The sequence below is a fragment of the Scyliorhinus torazame genome, chromosome 1 (assembly GCF_047496885.1).
Source record: "Scyliorhinus torazame isolate Kashiwa2021f chromosome 1, sScyTor2.1, whole genome shotgun sequence".
Lineage (NCBI taxonomy): Eukaryota > Metazoa > Chordata > Chondrichthyes > Carcharhiniformes > Scyliorhinidae > Scyliorhinus > Scyliorhinus torazame.
Window position 1 is genome coordinate 375581 of NC_092707.1, and position 21778 is coordinate 397358.

The window sequence follows — 21778 nt, forward strand, 5'->3', positions numbered from 1 at the left end:
CGCTCGACGCCTTCCTCCCTGTCTGACCGGTACATACTTATCAAGAACACGCAGTAGCTGATCCTTGAACAAGCCCCACTTATCCAGTGTGCCCAACACTTGCAGCCTACTTCTCCACCTTATCCCCCCCAAATCACGTCTAATGGCATCATAATTGCCCTTCCCCCAGCTATAACTCTTGCCCTGCGGTGTATACTTATCCCTTTCCATCATTAACGTAAACGTCACCGAATTGTGGTCACTGTCCCCAAAGTGCTCTCCTACCTCCAAATCCAACACCTGGCCTGGTTCATTACCCAAAACCAAATCCAACGTGGCCTCGCCTCTTGTTGGCCTGTCAACATATTGTTTCAGGAAACCCTCCTGCACACACTGTACAAAAAACGACCCATCTATTGTACTCGAACTATATCTTTTCCAGTCAATATTTGGAAAGTTAAAGTCTCCCATAATAACTACCCTGTTACTTTCGCTCATATCCAGAATCATCTTCGCCATCCTTTCCTCTACATCCCTAGAACTATTAGGAGGCCTATAAAAAACTCCCAACAGGGTGACCTCTCCTTTCCTGTTTCTAACTTCAGCCCATACTACCTCGGAAGAAGAGTCCCCATCTAGCATCCTCTCCGCCACCGTAATACTGCTCTTGACTAGCAGTGCCACACCTCCCCCTCTTTTGCCTCCTTCTCTGAGCTTACTAAAACACGTAAACCCCGGAACCTGCAACATCCATTCCTGTCCCTGCTCTATCCATGTCTCCGAAATGGCCACAACATCGAAGTCCCAGGTACCAACCCACGCTGCCAGTTCCCCTACCTTGTTTCGTATACTCCTGGCATTGAAGTAGACACACTTCAAACCACCTACCTGAACACTGGCCCCCTCCTGCGATGTCAAATCTGTGCTCCTGACCTCTATATTCTCATTCTCCCTTTCCCTAAAACTACAATCCAGGTTCCCATGCCCCTACTGCATTAGTTTAAACCCCCCCAAAGAGCACTAACAAATCTCCCCCCCAGGATATTTGTGCCCCTCAGGTTCAGATGTAGACCATCCTGTCTGTAGAGGTCCCACCTTCCCCAGAAAGAGCCCCAGTTATCCAAAAATCTGAATCCCTCCCGCCTGCACCATCCCTGTAGCCACGTGTTTAAATGCTCTCTCTCCTTATTCCTCATCTCACTATCACGTGGCACGGGCAACAACCCAGAGATAACAACTCTGTTTGTTCTAGTTCTGAGCTTCCATCCTAGCTCCCTGAAAGCCTGCCTGACATCCTTGTCCCCTTTCCTACCTATGTCGTTGGTGCCAATGTGGACCACGACTTGGGGCTGCTCCCCCTCCCCCCTAAGGACCCGGAAAACACGATCCGAGACATCACGTACCCTTGCACCTGGGAGGCAACATACCAAACGTGAGTCTCTCACGCTCCCACAAAATCTCCTATCTGTGCCCCTGACTATAGAGTCCCCAATTACTAATGCTCTGCTCCTCTCCCCCCTTCCCTTCTGGGCAACAGGGACAGACTCCGTGCCAGAGGCCCGTACCCCATGGCTTACCCCTGGTAAGTCCCCCCCCCCCACAAGTATCCAAAGCGGTATACTTGTTTCTCAGGGGTACGACCGCAGGGGATCCCTGCACTGACTGTTTTTTCCCAGTCCCTCTTACAGTTACCCACCTATCTCCAATCTTTGGTGTAACTAATTCCCTGAAGCTGCTATCTAAGACCCCTTCTGCCTCCCGAATGATCCGAAGTTCTTCCAACTCCAGCTCCAGTTCCCTAACTCGGTCTTGGAGGAGCTGGAGATGGCAGCACTTCCTGCAGGTAAAATGAGCAGGGACACTAACTGCGTCCCTCACCTCAAACATCCTGCAGAGTGACACCAGTCGGATGGGTGCCCCCACCCCCGCACCCCACATTCCACCACACCCCCTACCTGCGGGCGGGGCATCAGGCAGAGCACTCAAGGGCAACGCCCACTGGCCCCGATGGGGGCGCTGGGCGGGGGCCTGAGAGTGTACCACTGGCATGGGCAGTGCCAGCTGACGGTACCCCTGGCATCAGGGACGGGCACCAGGGCCAGAGGCCCCCACGGCGCTGGGGACCAGGCTTTCAAGAGGGTGCAGAAGAGATTTACCAGGATGTTGCCTGGTATGGAGGGCATTAGCTATGAGGAGCGGTTGAATAAACTCGGTTTGTTCTCACTGGAACGGCGGAGGTTGAGGGGCGACCTGATAGAGGTCTACAAAATTATGAGGGTGTGGTGAACGTATTGCTACTGCAATTCACCGCTGTATTGTACTGTGCTGTGTTGATGTGCCTGTGGCTCCACCCCCTCAGGGGTGGTATGTAAACCTGCAGCCTGTAGGCGGCACTCAGTACAGAGCAGTCGCGGGCAGGCACAGATCTAGCTTATTAAAACCACTGTTTACTTCTACTAATTGCCTTGTGTGAATTGATGGTCGCATCAATTTAATACGCTAAGATATCGCAATGGAAGCCGCCCTCAAACCTGATCGACTGGAACTCGACCCACAGGCAGCTGAAGCCAAAGGAATCTTCTCACACTGGCTCCGCTGCTTTGAGGTCTACCTCGCCTCCTCCTCCTCGCCCGCCGTCACCGAGGCACACAATCTGAGTCTCCTCAACTGGTAGGGGTTGGTTTAGCACACTGGGCTAAATCGCTGGCTTTTAAAGCAGACCAAGGCAGGCCAGCAGCACGGTTCAATTCCCGTGCCAGCCTCCCCGAACAGGCGCTGGAATGTGGCGACTAGGGGCTTTTCACAGTAACTTCATTGAAGCCTACTTGTGACAATAAGCGATTTTCATTCATTTCATTTCATTTTCAACGCCTGGGTGAGCCACAGAATCTTTTTACTAATCGAGGACGTGACCACTTACACAGACGCGGTCGCGATCCTGAAAAGACATTACGTGAGGCCGGTGAACAAAATGTTCGTGCGGCATCTCCTCACCACGCGTCGTTAACGCCCCGGGGAATCGCTGGAGGAATATGTATGTGACCTGAGGGTACTCGCCCGGAACTGTAACTACAAGGACGTCACGGCCTCGCAGCACATGGAACTCGCCATCCGGGACACCGATGTGGCTGGAGTCCGGTCCAGCTCTGTCAGACAGCGCATGCTCGAAAAGGGCACCCTCGACCTAGAAGAGACGGTAAAACTATCCACCTCATTAGAGGTAGCCGGCCAGAGCCAAAATGCTTTCCCCTCCGGCCACGCGATTTCCTCGTGGGTGCCGGAGGCGCGACCATCACCTGACCCGAGGGAACCCAGGCCTGTGCCGCGCGGCTGCCTGCCCAACCCGGGGGGCCGCCTTGCTATTCCTGGAGTCAGAACCAGCACCCCAGGCAGCGTTGCCCAGCTCGGAACGCGACCTGAAGCGACTGCGGCAAGAAGTCTGCTTGGCCCGACCCAAAGTTCCAAAATCGCAGGCCCGACTCACAGGCCCGCAGACCCCGCAGCGTGGCCGGTACCGCCCCCTTCTGACGTGTCATCACCTCGTGCTATCCGTGGGGGCCGCCATCTTGAACTGCGCCCGACATGTGCGACTGACGAGGCCGCCATCTTGGGACCCCTTCGCTACCACCGACCACGCCGGCTACCCGCAGCTCGGCGCGGTCACTCTCGACCAGTCACGGCCCGAGCACCTCAAGAACTCCATGATGACCGTCCGGATCGATGGGCACGAAACGCCCTGTCTGTTTGACTCCGGGAGCACGGAGAGCTTCATCCATCCGGACACGGTAAGGCGCTGCTCCCTCCAGATTTCCCCCCATTTCAAACAATCTCCCTCGCTTCCGGATTACATTCGGTGCAGATCCGGGAGTACTGTGTCGCGAACCTCGCTAAACAGGGCGCCGAGTACGGCAATTTTAAACTCTATGTCCTTCCCCATCTCTGTGCTCCTCTCTTGTTAGGACTGGATTTCCAGTGCAACCTCAGAAGCCTGACCCTGAAGTTCGGCAGACCCCTACCCCTCTCACCGTATGTAGCCTCGCGACACTTAAGGTCGCCCCTCCCTCGCTCTTCGCGAACCTCACCTCTGATTGTAAACCCGTCGCCACCAGGAGCAGGCGGTACAGTGCCCAGGATAGGGCTTTTATCAAGTCAGAGGTCCAGCGGCTCTTGAGGGTGTGGATCATCGAGGCCAGTAATAGCCCCTGGAGAGCCCAAGTGGTGGTCGTCAAGACCGGGGAAAAGAACCGGATGGTTGTAGACTACAGCCAGACCATAAATCGTTACACGCAACTCGATGCGTACCCCCTTCCCCGCATAGCGGATATGGTTAGGGGCTGGTTTAGCACACTGGGCTAAATCGCTGGCTTTGAAAGCAGACCAAGGCAGGCCAGCAGCACGGTTCAATTCCTGTAACAGCCTCCTTGAACAGGCGCCGGAATGTGGCGACTAGGGGCTTTTCACAGTAACTTCATTTGAAGCCTACTTGTGACAATAAGCGATTTTCATTTTTCAATAATCAGATTGCACACTACCGGGTTTTCTCCACGGTAGATCTTTTTAAAAAATATATATATTTATTAACGTTTTTTACCAACACTATTTTTTCCCCTGACAAACAATAACCCCCCCCCGTAACAAACTAACACGAAATCGCACTGAGCAAGATATGTACATGGCAAAATGGTATATTTACATAGCTTTATACACTGGCTCTCTCCCGCACGTGCCAGTTTCCCTCTCCACGGTAGAACATAGAACATAGAACGATACAGCGCAGTACAGGCCCTTCGGCCCACGATGTTGCACCGAAACAAAAGCCATCTAACCTACACTATGCCATTATCATCCATATGCTTATCCAATAAACTTTTAAATGCCCTCAATGTTGGCGAGTTCACTACTGTAGCAGGTAGGGCATTCCACGGCCTCACCACTCTTCGCGTAAAGAACCTACCTCTGACCTCTGTCCTATATTTATTGCCCCTCAGTTTAAAGCTATGTCCCCTCGTGCCAGCCATTTCCATCCGTGGGAGAAGGCACTCACTGTCCACCCTATCTAACCCCCTGATCATTTTGTATGCCTCTATTGAGTCTCCTCTGAACCTTCTTCCCTCCAACGAAAACAACCTCAAGTCCATCAGCCTTTCCTCATAAGAGTTTCCCTCCATACCAGGCAACATCCTGGTAAATCTCCTCTGCACCCGCTCCAAAGCCTCCACGTCCTTCCTATAATGCGGTGACCAGAACTGTACGCAATGCTCCAAATGCGGCCGTACCAGAGTTTTGTACAGCTGCAACATGACCTCCTGACTCCGGAACTCAATCCCTCTACCAATAAAGGCCAACACTCCATAGGCCTTCTTCACAACCCTATCAACCTGGGTGGCAACTTTCAGGGATCTATGTACATAGACACCTAGATCCGTCTGCTCATCCACACTTCCAAGAACTTTACCATTAGCCAAATATTCCGCATTCCTGTTATTCCTTCCAAAGTGAATCACCTCACACTTCTCTACATTAAACTCCATTTGCCACCTCTCAGCCCAGCTCTGCAGCTTATCTATGTCCCTCTGTAACCTGCTACATCCTTCCACACTGTCGACAACACCACCGACTTTAGTGTCATCTGCAAATTTACTCACCCACCCTTCTGCGCCTTCCTCTAGGTCATTGATAAAAATGACAAACAGCAACGGCCCCAGAACAGATCCTTGTGATACTTCACTTGTAACTGAACTCCATTCTGAACATTTCCCATCAACCACCACCCTCTGTCTTCTTTCAGCTAGCCAATTTCTGATCCACATCTCTAAATCACCCTCAATCCCCAGCCTCCGTATTTTCTGCAATAGCCTACTGTGGGGAACCTTATCAAACGCTTTACTGAAATCCATATACACCACATCAACTGCTCTACCCTCGTCTACCTGTTCAGTCACCTTCTCAAAGAACTCGATAAGGTTTGTGAGGCATGACCTACCCTTTACAAAGCCATGCTGACTATCCCTGATCATATTATTCCTATCTAGATGATTATTAAAAATCTTGTCTCTTATAATCCCCTCCAAGACTTTACCCACTACAGACGTGAGGCTCACCGGTCTATAGTTGCCGGGGTTGTCTCTGCTCCCCTTTTTGAACAAAGGGACCATATTTGCTATCCTCCAGTCCTCTGGCACTATTCCTGTAGCCAATGATGACATAAAAATCAAAGCCAAAGGTCCAGCAATCTCTTCCCTGGCCTCCCAGAGAATCCTAGGATAAATCCCATCAGGCCCCGGGGACTTATCTATTTTCAGCCTGTCCAGAATTGCCAACACCTCTTCCCTACGTACCTCATTGCCATCTATTCTAATAGCCTGGGTCTCAGCATTCTCCTCCACAACATTATCTTTTTCCTGAGTGAATACTGACGAAAAATATTCATTTAGTATCTCGCCTATCTCTTCAGACTCCACACACAACTTCCCATCCCTGTCCTTGACTGGTCCTACTCTTTCCCTAGTCATTCGCTTATTCCTGACATACCTATAGAAAGCTTTTGGGTTTTCCTTGATCCTACCTGCCAAATACTTCTCATGTCCCCTCCTTGCTCGTCTTAGCTCTCTCTTTAGATCCTTCCTCGCTACCTTGTAACTATCCATTGCCCCAACTGAAACTTCACACCTCATCTTCACATAGGCCTCCTTCTTCCTCTTAACAAGAGATTCCACTTCTTTGGTAAACCACGGTTCCCTCGCTCGACGCCTTCCTGCCTGACCGGTACATACTTATCAAGAACACGCAGTAGCTGATCCTTGAACAAGCTCCACTTATCCAGTGTGCCCAACACTTGCAGCCTACCTCTCCACCTTATCCCTCCCAAGTCACGTCTAATGGCATCATAATTGCCCTTCCCCCAGCTATAACTCTTGCCCTGCGGTGTGTACTTATCCCTTTCCATCATTAACGTAAACGTCACCGAATTGTGGTCACTGTCCCCAAAGTGCTCTCCTACCTCCAAATCCAACACCTGGCCTGGTTCATTACCCAAAACCAAATCCAACGTGGCCTCGCCTCTTGTTGGCCTGTCAACATATTGTGTCAGGAAACCCTCCTGCACACACTGTACAAAAAATGACCCATCTAATGTACTCAAACTATATCTCTTCCAGTCAATATTTGGAAAGTTAAAGTCTCCCATAATAACTACCCTGTTACTTTCGCTCGTATCCAGGATCATCCTCGCCATCCTTTCCTCTACATCCCTAGAACTATTTGGAGGCCTATAGAAAACTCCCAACAAGGTGACCTCTCCTTTCCTGTTTCTAACCTCAGCCCATACTACCTCGGAAGATGAGTCCCCATCTAGCATCCTCTCCGCAACCGTAATACTGCTCTTGACTAGCAGTGCCACACCTCCCCCTCTTTTGCCTCCTTCTCTGAGCTTACTAAAACACCTAAACCCCGGAACCTGCAACATCCATTCCTGTCCCTGCTCTATCCATGTCTCCAAAATGGCCACAACATCGAAGTCCCAGGTACAAACCCATGCTGCCAGTTCCCCTACCTTATTTCGTATACTCCTGGCATTGAAGTAGACACACTTCAAACCACCTACCTGAACACTGGCCCCCTCCTGCGAAGTCAAATCTGTGCTCCTGACTCTATACTCTCATTCTCCCTTACCCTAAAACTACAATCCAGGTTCCCATGCCCCTGCTGCATTAGTTTAAACCCCCCCAAAGAGCACTAACAAATCTCCCCCCCAGGATATTTGTGCCCCTCAGGTTCAGATGTAGACCATCCTGTCTGTAGAGGTCCCACCTTCCCCAGAAAGAGCCCCAGTTATCCAGAAATCTGAATCCCTCCCGCCTGCACCATCCCTGTAGCCACGTGTTTAATTGCTCTCTCTCCCTATTCTTCATCTCACTATCACGTGGCACGGGCAACAACCCAGAGATAACAACTCTGTTTGTTCTAGTTCTGAGCTTCCATCCTAGCTCCCTGAAAGCCTGCCTGACATCCTTGTCCCCTTTCCTACCTATGTCATTAGTGCCAATGTGGACCACGACTTGGGGCTGCTCCCCCTCCCCCTTAAGGACCCGGAAAACACGATCCGAGACATCACGTACCCTTGCACCTGGGAGGCAACATACCAAACGTGAGTCTCTCACGCTTCCACAAAATCTCCTATCTGTGCCCCTGACTATCGAGTCCCCAATTACTAATGCTCTGCTCCTCTCCCCCCTTCCCTTCTGAGCAACAGGGACAGACTCCGTGCCAGAGGCCCGTACCCCATGGCTTACCCCTGGTAAGTCGTCCCCCCCACAAGTATCCAAAGCGGTATACTTGTTTCTCAGGGGAACGACCGCAGGGGATCCCTGCACTGACTGCTTCTTCCCAGTCCCTCTTACAGTTACCCACCTATCTCCAATCTTTGGTGTAACTTTATTCCCTGAAGCTGCTATCTATGACCCCCTCTGCCTCCCGAATGATCCAAAGTTCTTCCAACTCCAGCTCCAGTTCCCTAACTCGGTCTTGGAGGAGCTGGAGATGGCAGCACTTCCTGCAGGTCTGAAGTCCACACACCACCAGCTTCCGATCTGCCCAGGAGACCGCCACGACACTGCCTTTGAGGCAGACGGCCGCCTCTCCCACTTCCTCAGGGTCCCCTTCGGCGTCATCCATGGGGTCTCGGTCTTCCAAAGAACAATGGACCGAATGGTTGACCAGCACGGGCTGCTGGCCACGTTCCCATACTTGGATAATGTCACCATCTGCGGCCATGATCAGCAGGACCACGACGCTAACCTTCAGAAGTTCCTCCAAACCGCCCAAGCCCTCAATCTCACTTATAACAAGGAGAAATGCATTTTCCGCACAACCCGACTGCCATCGTGGCAGCACGGTAGCATTGTGGTTAGCACAATCGCTTCACAGCTCCAGGGTCCCAGGTTCGATTCCCGGTTTGGGTCACTGTCTGTGCGGAGTCTGCACATCTTCCCCGTGTCTGCGTGGGTTTCCTCCGGGTGCTCCGGTTTCCTCCCACAGTCCAAAGATGTGCAGGTTAGGTGGATAGGCCATGATAAATTGCCCTTAGTGTCCAAAATTGCCCTTAGTGTTGGGTGGGGTTACTGGGTTGTGGGGATAGGGTGGAGGTGTTGACCTTGGGTAGGGAGCTCTTTCCAAGAGCCGGTGCAGACTCGATGGGCCGAATGGCCTCATCTGCACTGTAAATTCTATGATCTATGATCCATCCCCGGCAATGTTGTGGAAAACAGAGTCCTAGGGCCCGACCCCGACCGCATGTGCCTCCTCCTGCAACCCCCCCTTCCCCACTGCCCCAAGGCCCTGAAGAGATGCCTCGGGTTCTTCTCATATTATGCCCAGTGGGTCCCCAACTATGCGGACAAAGCCCGCCCAATTATCAAAGCCACCATCTTTCCGCTGACGACTGAGACCCGCCTGGCCTTCAGCCGCATCAAGGCAGACATTACCAAGGCCGCGATGCATGCGGTGGACGAGTCCATCCCCTTCCAGGTGGAGAGCGATGCGTCAGATGTCGCCCTGGCCGCTACCCTTAACCAGGCAGGCCTGTGGCCTTCTTTTCCCGTACCCTCAACGCCTCCGAGATTCAACACTCCTCGGTCGAAAAGGAAGCTCAAGCCATTGTGGAAGCTGTGCGACATTGGAGGCACTACCTGGCCGGTAGGAGGTTCACGCTCGTCATCGACCAACGGTCAATAGCCTTTATGTTCAACAACACACAGCGGGGCAAGATCAAGAATGATAAGATCTTGAGGTGGAGAATTCTCCACCTATAATTCCGATATCGTGTATCGTCCTTGGAAGCTCAATGAGCCCCCTGATGCCCTGTCCCACGGCACATGCGCCAGCACGCAAGATGACCGACTTCGGGCCATCCACAATGACCTCTGTCACCCGGGGGTCACCCGGCTTCTCCACTACATCAAGGCCCGCAACCTGCCCTACTCCACTGAGGAGGTCTGGGCCATGACCAGGGACTGCCAAGTCTGCGCGGAGTGCAAGCCGCACTTCTATCGTCCAGACAAGGCCCACCTGGTGAAGGCCTCCCGGCCCTTTGAGCGCCTCAGCGTCAATTTCAAAGGCCCCCTTCCCTCCACTGACCGCAAGGTGTACTTTCTCAACATCGTTGACGAGTACTCCCATTTCCCCTTCGCCGTCCCATGTCCCGACATGACCGCGGCCACCGTCATTAAGGCCCTGCACAGCATCTTCACCCTGTTCGGTTTCCCCACTTACGTCCACCGTGACTGGGGCTCCTCTTTTATGAGTGACGAGCTGCGTCAGTACCTGCTCGGCAAGGGCATCGCCTCGAGCAGGACTACCAGCTACAACCCCCGGGGAAACGGACAGGTGGAGAGGGAGAACGCGATGGTCTGGAAGGCCGTCCTCCTGGCCCTATGGTCTAGAAGTCTCCCAGTATCCCGCTGGCAGGAGGTCCCCCCCGACGCGCTCCACTCCATCCGGCCGCTCCTCTGCACAGCCACGAATGAGACCCCTCACGACCGTCTATTTGTCTTCCCCAGGAAATCCACCCCCGGGGTCTCGCTTCCGTCCTGGTTGACAACACCGGGGCCTGTCCTCCTCCGGAAGCACGCGAGGAGCCATAAGTCTGACCCCCTGGTCGAGAGGGTCCAGCTCCTTCACGCCAACACTCAGTATGCCAACGTGGCGCACCGCGACGGCCGACAAGATACAGCCTCCCTCCGGGATCTGGCACCCGCTGGTTCCCGTGCGACCATCACCTACCCCCCCCTCCTACACCGAACACCACCCCCGGCCCTACATGGCCTACACCCCCCCCTCCCCCCATCGCCGACCAACAGTGATGAAGCTCCAGACGATACGTTCCCGGAGTCAACGAGCCCAACACCCATGCCGCAACGACAAGTCCAACTCCCGTGCCCGCAGCGACGAGTCCAACTCCCGTGCCCGCAGCGAAGCCGGAGCTGAGGCGATCACGGAGAACGATCAAGGCGCCGGACAGACTGGATCTGTGAGCCCACTTCACCCCCGCTGGACTTCAATTTTTTAACAGGGGGTGAATGTGGTGAACGTATTGCTGCTACAATTCACCATTGTATTGTATTATGTTGGTGCCCTTGTGGGCTCCGCCTGGGGCTCCGCCCCCTCGGGGGAGGTATATAGATCTGCAGCCTGTAGGCGGCCCTCAGTACAGAGCAGTCGCAGGCAGGCACAGATTCAGCTGATTAAAACCACTGTTCACTTCTACTGATCACCTCGTGTGAATTGATGGTCGCATCAGAGGGGCAGAAACAGAATGGATAGTCAGAGGCTTTTCCCCAGGGTAGAGGGGTCAATTACTAGGGGGCATAGGTTTAAGGTGCGAGGGGCAAGGTTTAGAGTAGATGTACGAGGCAAGTTTTTTTACACAGAGGGTAGTGGGTGCCTGGAACTCGCTACCGGAGGAGGTGGTGGAAGCAGGGACGATAGTGACATTTAAGGGGCATCTTGACAAATACATGAATAGGATGGGAATAGAGGGATACGGACCCAGGAAGTGTAGAAGATTGTAGTTTAGTCGGGCAGCATGGTCGGCACGGGCTTGGAGGGCCGAAGGGCCTGTTCCTGTGCTGTACTTTTCTTTGTTCTTTGTTCTTTGATGCAGAGATTGGGCAGGGTGGGGGAACATGCGGGGTCAGAACCCACAGTGCCTACCGGGGCCACCATGTAGCCCGGTGGACTGCATGGAGAGAGACAGAAGGACGGAACAAAGGAAAGGAGAATTTGAACTTCAGAAATTGGAAATGCAAAGAGAATATTGATGTAAAATGGTGGGTGTGAGTGCCCCCTGGCTCCGGCCCTGCTCCCATGACCACGAGGGCTGGGAATCTGTAACCGTGTGTGTGTGACGGGGCGTGTGTGTGTGTGACGGGGCGTGTGTGTGTGTGACGGGGCGTGTGTGTGTGTGACGGGGCGTGTGTGTGTGTGACGGGGCGTGTGTGTGTGTGACGGGGCGTGTGTGTGTGTCACGGGGCGTGTGTGTGTGTCACGGGGCGTGTGTGTGTGTCACGGGGCGTGTGTGTGTCTCACGGGGCGTGTGTGTGTCTCACGGGGCGTGAGTGTGTGTCACGGGGCGGGTGTGTGTGTCACGGGGCGGGTGCGTGTCTCACGGGGCGGGTGCGTGTCTCACGGGGCGGGTGCGTGTCTCACGGGGCGGGTGCGTGTGTCACGGGGCGGGTGCGTGTGTCACGGGGCGGGTGCGTGTGTGTGTCACGGGGCAGGTTCGGTGTGTGTCACTGGGTGCGTACGGTGTGTGTGGAGGGGCACGGTGTGCGTGGGGGGGGTACGGTGTGTGTGCGTGGGGGGGGTACGGTGTGTGTGCGTGGGGGGGCACGGTGTGTGTGGGGAGGGCACGGTGTGTGTGGAGGGGCACGGTGTGTGTGGGGGGGGTACGGTGTGTGTGCGTGGGGGGGCAACGGTGTGTGTGCGTGGGGGGGCACGGTGTGTGTGGGGAGGGCACGGTGTGTGTGGAGGGGGCACGGTGTGTGGGGATTGGATTGAACAAAGAACATTACAGCGCAGTACAGGCCCTTCAGCCCACAATGTTGCGCCGACCTGTGAAACCACTCTAAAGCCCATCTACACTATTCGCTTATCGTCCATATGTTTATCCAATGACCATTTGAATGCCCTTAGTGTTGGCGAGTCCACTACTGTTGCAGGCAGGGCATTCCACACCCTTACAACTCTCTGAGCAAAGAACCTGCCTCTGATATCTGTCTTATATCTATCTCCCCTCAATTTAAAGCTATGTCCCCTCGTGCTAGACATCACCATCTGAGGAAGAAGGCTCTCACTGTCCACCCTATCTAATCCTCTGATCATCTTGTATGCCTCAATTAAGTCACTTTTTAACCTTCTTCTCTCTGACGAAAACAGCCTCAAGTCCCTCAGCCTTTCCTCATAAGATCTTCCCTCCATACCAGGCAACATTCTGGTAAATCTCCTCTGCACCGGCTCCAAAGCTTCCACGTCCTTCCTATAATGCGGTGACCAGAACTGTACGCAATACTCCAAATGCGGCCGTACCAGAGTATTGTACAGCTGCAACATGACCTCATGACTCCGGAACTCAATTCCTCTACCAATAAAGGCCAACACTCCATAGGCCTTCTTCACAACCCTATCAACCTGGGTGGCAACTTTCAGGGATCTAGGTACATGGACACCTAGATCCCTCTGTTCATCCACACTTCCAAGAACTTTACCATTAGCCAAATATTCCGCATTCCTGTTATTCCTTCCAAAGTGAATCACCTCACACTTCTCTACATTAAACTCCATTTGCCACCTCTCAGCCCAGCTCTGCAGCTTATCTATGTCCCTCTGTAACCTGCTACATCCTTCCGCACTGTCGACAACACCACCGACTTTAGTGTCGTCTGCAAATTTACTCACCCACCCTTCTGCGCCCTCCTCTAGGTCATTGATAAAAATGACAAACAGCAACGGCCCCAGAACAGATCCTTGTGGTACTTCACTTGTAACTGAACTCCATTCTGAACATTTCCCATCAACCACCACCCTCTGTCTTCTTTCAGCTAGCCAATTTCTGATCCACATCTCTAAATCACCCTCAATCCCCAGCCTCCGTATTTTCTGCAATAGCCTACCGTGGGGAACCTTATCAAACGCTTTACTGAAATCCATATACACCACATCAACTGCTCTACCCTCGTCTACCTGTTCAGTCACCTTCTCAAAGAACTCGATAAGGTTTGTGAGGCATGACTTACCCTTCACAAAGCCATGCTGACTATCCCTGATCATATTATTCCAATCTAGATGATTATAAATCTTGTCTCTTATAATCCCCTCCAAGACTTTACCTCCAACAGACGTGAGGCTCACCAGTCTATAGTTGCCGGTGTTGTCTCTACTCCCCTTTTTGAACAAAGGGACCACATTTGCTATCTTCCAGTCCTCTGGCACTATTCCTGTAGCCAATGATGACATAAAAATCAAAGTCAAAGGCCCAGCAATCTCTTCCCTGGCTTCCCAGAGAATCCTAGGATAAATCCCATCAGGCCCCGGGGACTTATCTATTTTCAGCCTGTCCAGAATTGCCAACACCTCTTCCCTACGTACCTCAATGCCATCTATTCTAATAGCCTGGGTCTCAGCATTCTCCTCCACAACATTACCTTTTTCCTGAGTGAATACTGACGAAAAATATTCCTTTAGTATCTCGCCTATCTCTTCAGACTCCACACACAACTTCCCATCCCTGTCCTTGACTGGCCCTACTCTTACCCTAGTCATTGTTTTATTCCTGACATACCTATAGAAAGCTTTTGGGTTTTCCTTGATCCTACCTGCCAAATACTTCTCATGTCCCCTCCTTGCTCGTCTTAGCTCTCTCTTTAGATCCTTCCTCGCTACCTTGTAACTATCCATCGCCCCAACTGAAACTTCACACCTCATCTTCACATAGGCCTCCTTCTTCCTCTTAACAAGAGATTCCACTTCTTTGGTAAACCACGGTTCCCTCGCTCGACGCCTTCCTCCCTGCCTGACCGGTACATACTTATCAAGAACACGCAGTAGCTGTTCCTTGAACAAGCTCCACTTATCCAGTGTGCCCAACACTTGCAGCCCACTTCGCCAACCTATCCCCCCCAAGTCATGTCTAATGGCATCATAATTGCCCATCCCCCAGCTATAACTCTTGCCCTGTGGGGTATACTTATCCCTTTCCATCACTAACGTAAACGTCACCGAATTGTGGTCACTGTCCCCAAAGTGCTCTCCTACCTCCAAATCCAACACCTGGCCTGGTTCATTACCCAAAACCAAATCCAAAGTGGCCTCGCCTCTTGTTGGCCTGTCAACATAATGCGTCAGGAAACCCTCCTGCACACACTGTACAAAAAATGACCCATCTATTGTACTCGAACTATATCTTTTCCAGTCAATATTTGAAAAGTTAAAGTCTCCCATAATAACTACCCTGTTACTTTCGCTCATATCCAGAATCATCTTCGCCATCCTTTCCTCTACATCCCAAAAACTATTTGGAGGCCTATAGAAAACTCCCAACAGGGTGACCTCTCCTTTCCTGTTTCTAACCTCAGCCCATACTACCTCGGAAGAAGAGTCCCCATCTAGCATCCTCTCCGCCACCGTAATACTGCTCTTGACTAGTAGCGCCACACCTCCCCCTCTTTTGCCTCCTTCTCTGAGCTTACTAAAACACCTAAACCCCGGAACCTGCAACATCCATTCCTGTCCCTGCTCTATCCATGTCTCTGAAATGGCCACAACATCGAAGTCCCAGGTACCAACCCATGCTGCCAGTTCCCCTACCTTATTTCATATACTCCTGGCATTGAAGTAGACACACTTCAAACCACCTACCTGAACACTGGCCCCCTCCTGCGAAGTCAAATCTGTGCTCCTGACTCTATACTCTCATTCTCCCTTACCCTAAAACTACAATCCAGGTTCCCATGCCCCTGCTGCATTAGTTTAAACCCCCCCCCAAGGAGCACTAACAAATCTCCCCACCAGGATATTTGTGCCCCTCAGGTTCAGATGTAGACCATCCTGTCTGTAGAGGTCCCACCTTCCCCAGAAAGAGCCCCAGTTATCCAGAAATCTGAATCCCTCCCGCCTGCACCATCCCTGTAGACACGTGTTTAATTGCTCTCTCTCCTTATTCCTCATCTCACTATCACGTGGCACGGGCAACAACCCAGAGATAATAACTCTGTTTGTTCTCGTTCTGAGCTTCCATCCTAGCTCCCTGAAAGCCTGCCTGACATCCTTGTCCCCTTTCCTACCTATGTCGTTAGTGCCAATGTGGACCACGACTTGGGGCTGCTCCCCCTCCCCCTTAAGGACCCGGAAAACACGATCCGAGACATCACGTACCCTTGCACCTGGGAGGCAACATACCAAACGTGAGTCTCTCTCGCTCTCACAAAATCTCCGATCTGTGCCCCTGACTATCGAGTCCCCAATTACTAATGCTCTGCTCCTCTCCCCCCTTCCCTTCTGAGCAACAGGGACAGACTCCGTGCCAGAGGCCCGTACCCCATGGCTTACCCCTGGTAAGTCCCCCCCCCCCCACAAGTATCCAAAGCGGTATACTTGTTACTCAGGGGAACGACCGCAGGGGATCCCTGCACTGACTGCTTTTTCCCAGTCCCTCTTACAGTTACCCACCTATCTCCAATCTTTGGTGTAACTAATTCCCTGAAGCTGCTATCTATGACCCCTTCTGCCTCCCGAATGATCCGAAGTTCTTCCAACTCCAGCTCCAGTTCCCTAACTCGGTCTTGGAGGAGCTGGAGATGGCAGCACTTCCTGCAGGTAAAATCAGCAGGGACACTAACGGCATCCCTCACCTCAAACATCCTGCAGGAGGAACATTGCACTCCCTTCCCTGCCATCCCTCTAACTTTCTACCAAGATCCGGCTAATAAATACATTTTAAAAAAAAAAGAAAAAATAATAATATAATATGGCACTTACCTCACACCAATGTACGTGAAAATAAAATAAAAAGAAAATATATGATAGGGCAACACCAGGTCCACAATGTGGTCCTGTATTGTTCGAGCCTTTCCCTCTTTATTTCCTTTGTTCCCATTTACTTTATTTTATTATTTTTGGTCCATGGACCCATATTCAGAATGTACCTTTAAGCAGCGGACTCGAGCTGAAGCAGCCGGCTCGTCAGGGCAGTGTGTTCCCAGGATTTGTATTTTGGAGAGGAGAAATGGACTCGGCAATGCCGAGTGAATCTTGGGAACCAGCTTTGAAGGAAGCTGTGGGTTGGCCAGGAACAGTGTTCTGCCTGACAACAGTCAGTGATTGGTTCCTGTGTGATGCTTGCTGAGAGAGCTGGGAAGAAGTGTTTTGACCTCGGAAGGAGAAGGAACGTTCTCTTTCTGTGTCTCGCTTGCTGACGTGAACACACTGTTGTGCTGTTCGAACAGCAGTGAGTGGCTGCCACACGTTTGCTGTGAATTTGAAATGATGCTGAGTCGACAGAGAAATTGGACAACCTTGCGCAGTAAGAAATACCGAAACAAAACCTCAGAAAAACCTGAATTGTAAGTCATCCCAGTGCATCAAAGATCCTTCATCTTTTTATTTTATTAATATTTTCTTTACATCTGAACCCCCCTTTCCCGTCCGTGTTGTAGGGAGTGGGGAGGCCAGGGGGGTGGGGGGGTGGAGAGATTGGGATACAGATAGTAGGGGGGCTTTTCACAGTAACTCCGTTGCAGTGTTAATGTACGCCTCGTTGTGACAATAATGATGATTATTATTATTATTAGATAGCCAGTGGTATTTTTGGCCTATATTAAAATAAATTAATAATAAAAGGTTATTTGTGTTTCCATGGTGGTGACTGTGGTCAATTTAACGCAACCAAAGGCACGGGTATTAGTATAAAATCTGATTTCACCCTTGTTGTGACTACGAGTCAAGTGGGGCTGAATTGACGTCCCCCCAGCCCAGGGAGTCGCAACAATATCAAATAGTTTTTGGAAGTCCATGTAACCACATCAACAGCCTTGTCCTTATCGACCCTTCACTTCAAAAACTCAACCAAGTTAGTTAAACACAATGTTTCCTTCAGAAATTCAGGCTGGCTTGTCTAATATCATTTTGTTCCTGATCATTGTTTTAAATATCTCACCAAAGCTCCTTTTCAGAAATCATAGAATTTAAAGTGCAGAAAGAGGCCATTCGACCCATCAAGTCTACACCAGCCCCTGAAAGAGCACTCCACCTAAGCCCACACCCCCACCCAATCCCCGTAACCCCACCTAACTTTTGGTCACTAGGGGCAATTTAGCATGACCATCCCACCTATCTTTGGACTGTGGGAGGAAACCGGAGCACCCGGAGGAAACCCACGCAGACACGGGGAGAACGTGCAGACTCCGCACAGACAGTGACCCAAGGTCGGAATCGAACCCGGGACCTTGGCGCTGTGAGACAGAACTGCTAGCCACTGTGCTACCGTGCCGATCCTTCAAACTCTACCCCAGAAAGATGAGGGCAGCAGATTATTGGTAACAACACCAGGAAGTTCTCTCCAAGCTACAGATAATTCTTACTTTGAAATACATCACTGTTCGTTCACTGTCGCTGGGTCAAAATTCTGGATCATGCCCAGCCAGCGAAGGCATGATCCCGCTCGGGTCGAGCCGGGTGACTCGCAATCGGTGTGATTTGGGATTCTCCCAGGGTTTGCCAATCATACCTGACTCTGTGTTGGGCCCAGCACGGGCTGAATCACACCCAGAGTATTGAAGGGAAAATATTTCTTTGTTTGTTATTTACAGCACAGAGGAGGCCAATGGTCCCATCGAGTCTGCATCGGCTCCAAAGACCAACTGAGCTAAATCCCCATTACTATCCGGTAAAACCGAATATTTTCAGTCTAAACTACAATCTTCTGCACTTCCTGGGTCCGTATCCCTCTATTCCCATCCTATTCATGTATTTGTCAAGATGCACCTTAAATGTCACTATCATCCCTGCTTCCACCACCTCCTCCGGTAGCGAGTTCCAGGCACCCACTATCCTCTGTGTAAAAAACTTGTCTCTACATCTACTCTAAACCTTGCCCCTCTCACCTTAAACCTATGCCCCCTAGTAATTGACCCCTCTACCCTGGGGAAAGGCCTCTGACTATCCACTCTGTCTATGCCCCTCATAATTTTGTAGACCTCAATCAGGTCGCCCCTCACCTCCGTCGTTCCAGTGAGGACGAACTGAGTTTATCCAACCTCTCCTCATAGCTAATGCCCTCCATACCAGGCAACATTCTGGTAAATCTCTTCTGCACCCTCTCTAAAGCCTCCACATCCTTCTGGTAGTGTGGCGACCAGAATTGAACACTATACTCCAAGTGTGGCCGAACTAAGGTTCTATACAGCTGCAACATGACTTGCCAATTTTTATACTCAATGCCCCGGCCAATGAAGGCAAGCATGCCGTATGCCTTCTTGACTCCCTTCTCCACCTGTGTTGCTCCTTTCAGTGACCTGTGGACCTGTACACCTAGATCTCTCTGACTGTCAATATTCTTAAGGGATCTACCATTCACTGTATATTCCCTACCTGCATTAGACCTTCCAAAATGCATTACCTCACATTTGTCCGGATTAACCTCCATCTGCCATCTCTCTGCCCAAGTCTCCAACTGATCTATATCCTGCTGTATCCTCTGAGGCCAACACTGCTAGGGTGGCGACCGCAGTGGAGAGACTGGTGAACAACATAGAACATAGAAAAATACAGCACAGAACAGGCCCTTCGGCCCACGATGTTGTGCCGAACCTTTGTCCTAGATTAATCATAGATTATCATAGAATTTACAGTGCAGAAGGAGGCCATTCGGCCCATCGAGTTTGCACCGGCTCTTGGAAAGAGCACCCTACCCAAGGTCAACACCTCCACAGCATGAATGAAGGTGTCCAAGGCGTAGTTTCTTTCTGGATTTACTGCTAGAGGAATACAACTGGCTCACTGGAGTGTGGTTGGTGCCAAGCTATCGAGTACATTTTGGAGTCGACCTGCTTTCCTGGTTGAAGTTTGTGTATTTTATTCTGTCGCTATTGGGATGTGTTTTGCATCCAGCATTGATTATTCATTCTGATTTCCAGGGAATACAGACAGAAAAGCAACATAACCTTTCACAATAATTACACTGTCTCCTACCGTGAATATAGACACTACCACTTCTGTCCTGAACAGTCAGCTGGCAATGAGACTGACCAGATTGTCTTGCCCAACATGCTTGCTCTGGTAGGTGCCTGTTTTATCTCGAATACAGATAACATTTCAGTTAAATGTGTCACAAGGCTGCATTGGTCTTAAAATTCTGATGGCATACCAGGTATTGATGGTTTAGAATTTACCGACTTTTATCAGGTCCGTTTACATTGGCGGGCAGGGCCAGAGAATCCCAAACTTCGAACATAAGAACATAAGAACTAGGAGTAGGAGTAGGCCATCTGGCCCCTCGAGCCTGCTCCACCATTCATAGAATTTACACAATTTACAGTATAGAATTTACAGTGCAGAAGGAGGCCATTCGGCCCGTCGAGTCTGCACCGGCTCTTGGAATGAGCACCCTACCCAAGGTCCACACCTCCACCCTATCCCCATAACCCAGCAACCCCACCCAACACTAAGGGCAATTTTGGACACTCTGGGCAATTTAGCATGGCTAATCCACCTAACCCGCACATCTTTGGACATTCAATGAGATCATGGCTGATCTTTTGTGGACTCAGCTCCACTTTCCGGCCCGAACACCATAACCCTTAATCCCTTTCTTCTTCAAAAAACTATCTATCTTTATCTTAAAAACATTTAATGAAGGAGCCTCTACTGCTTCACTGGGCAAGGAATTCCATAGATTCACAACCCTTTGGGTGAAGAAGTTCCTCCTAAACTCAGTCCTAAATCTACTTCCCCTTATTTTGAGGCTATGCCCCCTAGTTCTACTTTCACCCACCAGTGGAAACAACCTGCCCGCATATATCCTATCTATTCCCTTCATAATCTTATGTGTTTCTATAAGATCCCCCCTCATCCTTCTAAATTCCAACGAGTACAGTCCCAGTCTACTCAACCTCTCCTCGTAATCCAACCCCTTCAGCTCTGGGATTAACCTAGTGAATCTCCTCTGCACACCCTCCAGTGCCAGTACATCCTTTCTCAAGTAAGGAGAACAAAACTGAACACAATACTCCAGGTGTGGCCTCACTAACACCTTATACAATTGCAGCATAACCTCCCTAGTCTTAAACTCCATCCCTCCAGCAATGAAGGACAAAATTCCCTTCGCCTTCTTAATCACCTGTTGCACCTGAAAACCAACTTTTTGCGGCTCATGCACGAGCACACCCAGGTCTCTCTGCACAGCAGCATGTTTTAATATTTTATCATTTAAATAATAATCCCTTTTGCTGTTATTCCTACCAAAATGGATAACCTCACATTTGTCAACATTGTATTCCATCTGCCAGACCCTAGCCCATTCACTTAGCCTATCCAAATCCCGCTGCAGACTTCCAGTATCCTCTGCACTTTTTGCTTTACCACTTATCTTAGTGTCGTCTGCAAACTTGGACACATTGCCCTTGGTCCCCAACTCCAAATCATCAATGTAAATTGTGAACAGTTGTGGGCCCAACACTGATCCCTGAGGGACACCACTAGCTACTGATTGCCAACCAGAGAAACACCCATTAATCCCCACTCTTTGCTTTCTATTAATTAACCAATCCTCTATCCATGCTACTACTTTCCCCTTAATGCCATGCATCTTTATCTTATGCAACAACCTTTTGTGTGGCACCTTGGAAAAGGCTTTCTGGAAATCCAGATATACCACATCCATTGGCTCCCCGTTATCTACCGCACTGGTAATGTCCTCAAAAACTTCCACTAAATTAGTTAGGCATGACCTGCCCTTTATGAACCCATGCTGCGTCTGCCCAATGGGACAATTTCCATCCAGATGCCTCGCTATTTCTTCCTTGATGATAGATTCCAGCATCTTCCCTACTACCGAAGTTAAGCTCACTGGCCTATAATTACCCGCTTTCTGCCTACCTCCTTTTTAAAACAGTGGTGTCACGTTTGCTAATTTCCAATCCGCCGGGACCACCCCAGAGTCTAGTGAATTTTGGTAAATTATCACTAGTGCATTTGCAATTTCCCTAGCCATCTCTTTTAGCACTCTGGGATACATTCCATCAGGTCCAGG

The 21778-nt window shown here is 50.8% G+C and overlaps 1 protein-coding gene across 6 annotated transcripts in view; it reads left to right on the forward strand.

Moving 5' to 3' along the window:
- The window catches only part of scarb1 (scavenger receptor class B, member 1), a 505970-nt gene that overhangs the window by 40683 nt on the left and 443509 nt on the right, over positions 1 to 21778 (forward strand). For all 6 annotated transcript variants that reach the window (XM_072509698.1, XM_072509951.1, XM_072509860.1 and 3 more), the window contains exon 3: positions 19665 to 19806. In XM_072509698.1, the coding sequence (XP_072365799.1) occupies positions 19665 to 19806 (142 nt within the window). The remainder of the gene's footprint in view (positions 1 to 19664; positions 19807 to 21778) is intronic.